The sequence below is a fragment of the Hippocampus comes genome, unplaced genomic scaffold (assembly GCF_001891065.2).
Source record: "Hippocampus comes isolate QL1 unplaced genomic scaffold, H_comes_QL1_v1.1 scaffold124, whole genome shotgun sequence".
In the NCBI taxonomy this organism is placed as follows: Eukaryota; Metazoa; Chordata; class Actinopteri; order Syngnathiformes; family Syngnathidae; genus Hippocampus; species Hippocampus comes.
In genome coordinates, this window is record NW_017805075.1 from 117,413 (window position 1) to 120,310 (window position 2,898).

Here is a 2,898-nt window from a genome sequence, read left to right on the forward strand (position 1 = left end):
TTCATGATTCCATGTTGATGAGAGCATTAAAATGGGGAAAAATAGGACAAAAAAATATCAAAGGAAATTCCGTTATTTCAGTAAATATGTACATTTTGCACATAGAAAACTGATTCATGATTCCATGTTGATGAGAGCATTAAAATGGGGAAAAATAGGACAAAAAAATATCAAAGGAAATTCAGAAACGATAAAAAATGCGTGAGTAATCACGATTAATTTTTAGTGAATTTGAGTTAATTATGACAGTTGCATTTTTAATTAGATTAAATATTTTAATCATTTGACAGCTCTAATATATATACAACAGATGACGCACTCAGAGAATGTCTCAGACAATGGGGAACAGAGGATGAGGTGCTGGAAGAGGGACCATCATGGGAGGACAAGCCCCTACACGGGATGTAACACCGGACCATAACTGAAGTGGCTGATCTCAAGAAGTCCTATCAGTGGCTAGAGAGGGCTGGCCTGAAGGACAGCACAGAGGCACTCATCCTGGCTGCTCAGGAGCAGGCCCTGAGCACCAGAGCCATTGAGGCCCAGATATACCACACCAGGACAATTTGGAGTATTCCATTGGCTTGCCATGCATGCTTTTGGAATTGGGAGGAAACCAGAGTACCCGGAGAAAACCCACACAGGCACGGCGAGAACATGCTAACTCCACACAGGAAGGCCGGATTCAGCATCGAACCCTGCACCTCTACACTGACGCCAATGTGCTAACCAGTCGACCACTGTGCCGCAAAGCTATATTGAATTATTGCCGTACCCACTCATGAACCACCTCCGGGTATTCTGTGCATTGCTGGTTCTGTGTACTTTCAGTTGGAACAGGACTTGGGCCGTGACTGATGACATTTCATAAGATCACAAGGACATAAGAATGGACAAGAATGCAAATTGAGAAACGGCTTGACTGCTGGTGACTCTTCTTCAATAGTGGGTCTTGGACTGTATTGTACTGCCACCTGTGGGCCTAAATGGGCACACCAGAAAGAGCAGCACAGAGTACTGTATTGAATTGAAGCATTACATTATGATGCACAGTGTTCATTTCTTTAGATTACTTTTAATTGTGTTTTGCAGTATTGCAGAGTGCTATTTTCCTCATTAAAAACGCATGACATTTTTTATTTACAGTATTTATCTGTGAGGCCGAGACATCTTGACTGCACTTCAATTCATTTCATTGACATCCGATTCGAGATGTGTGCCTTTTTTTTTAATTATCAGTGGTGGCTTACTGACCTGTAATGTTTGGGGGGTCTCAAGATCCCTTTAACTTCTTGCTGCTCGCCGTCTGTCTCCTGTAATTCCTCTTTATAGGACAGAAGCAGAGACACTGCGTAGTTCATATGAGAGTTATTGTCCCAGTGATCCCCCTCAGTGGTTTCATAGCGGACAACGAACTCAATGCGAGAGCCGTGGGTGACGTAAGGGGACGCAAAAGACAGCTTGAAGGAGAACTTATCCGTGTCCCCGTCATGGGATCCGTGGACATACTCTGCGGGGTGATCGAAGTATGTCTCCCAGTTGTCCATGGTGGACCTGATGTAGACCGCTTTGTGGAAGGACACATTGAGCACCCGCACGAGGCCACTGAAGGCGAGGGGCTCATCTTCCACAGGGCCGACGTGCTCGATGCACACTTTTTGCGCGCGCACCACCTGCAGCAGCTCGCCTCCGCTCCGGGGCTCAAAGTCCGGGTGCACATGAAACACCGTGTCTCGCTCAGCCGGTCCACACTTCGCCAGCTCTTCGTCCCACCTCCCTGAGTCCTCTTCGTCATCCGAGTCGAAGGTTACGAACTCGCGGACGTCTACCAGGTCTCCGCCCGTGGTGTCGGCGAACGACACTCGCTTTCCGGGGGACAAGAAAGCTTGGATACGCAGGTACTCGGCTGTCTCGTCGTGGATGGACGAGCCTCGCCTCCTGGGCACCGGCGAGCATCTTGGGATCAGGCGCACGTCCTCGCTTCCCTCATCGTCGTCGTCGTCGTCGTCATCATCCGCCAAATGTCCCTGTGCCTCGTCAGGTGACCTGCCAGTTTTGATGGGAGTGAAAAGACACTCTTGACTCGGTATGGTTAGAAAAGACATTTCTGCTCATGCGAGGACCCTCGAGAAGAATAACACGTCAAGCAGCAAAGGCACCGGTCCGCACACTGGCTGCACATAACACACAGTCTCCTAGGTTAACGTGCGCCGTTAAATGTCACATATGGGAAACTTGTCCTGCCAGCCCTTGTGATAGTGTGTCCCCTGCTAAAACATCAGACTTTGGCCGCTGTCGGACTCTAATTTTAGCATTGACCTACCGGATCTCCATGCTCCCAATGTGTCTTCGAGTTGGTATGATCCCCCCCCCCATCCCGCACGCAGCACCGTCGCTCCCCTCAGTCTCCCTCCCTCCCTTTTGAGGTGGAAAAGAAATGGAACAGCAGCCATAGCGGATCATCAACTAGGGAGCAGAGAATGACAACGGATTTGTAGAAGTGATATAGAGTATTCCCCATTCTTTGTCTTATTTAATATTATTTTTTCATGCAGTTGACTTCTAAAATGAGTTGTGGTGAGTGCATTGTCTTGTGCAAGCCACAAAACACCAGCATATGGTGTTCAAAAATGGTTCCACAAACTATTTTTTTCAAATTTGTCATCATCTTATTTAGCATTGCTTGTTCCTCTGGTCAAATCGTTAGTAAAACAATGGAAACGTTTTGATAGCATACAAGTCGGTCGAATGGTTGCAATCCCTTAAACACCACCATCTTGATCCCAGTACTAGAATAAAACAAAACTGTCTTTGGCTCACCAACACAGAAGGCAGACATCATTAAAATACAGACATGACTTAAATAAAACCTTTAACGGTAATAATACTTAATTAACG

At 46.7% G+C, this 2,898-nt stretch overlaps 1 protein-coding gene across 2 annotated transcripts in view; it reads right to left on the minus strand.

Moving 5' to 3' along the window:
• LOC109513013 (protein phosphatase 1 regulatory subunit 3A-like) overlaps positions 1-2,898 on the minus strand; it is an 8,266-nt gene extending 5,368 nt beyond the window's left edge. Inside the window, exons 1-2 of one of the 2 annotated variants that reach the window (XM_019865200.1) lie at positions 2,324-2,898; positions 1,255-2,046 (exon numbers count right to left, since the gene is read on the minus strand). In XM_019865200.1, coding sequence (XP_019720759.1) covers positions 1,255-2,046; positions 2,324-2,463 — 932 coding nt within the window. In that variant the 5' untranslated portion in view covers positions 2,464-2,898. The remainder of the gene's footprint in view (positions 1-1,254; positions 2,047-2,323) is intronic. The other variant, XM_019865201.1, reaches the window with a different exon arrangement.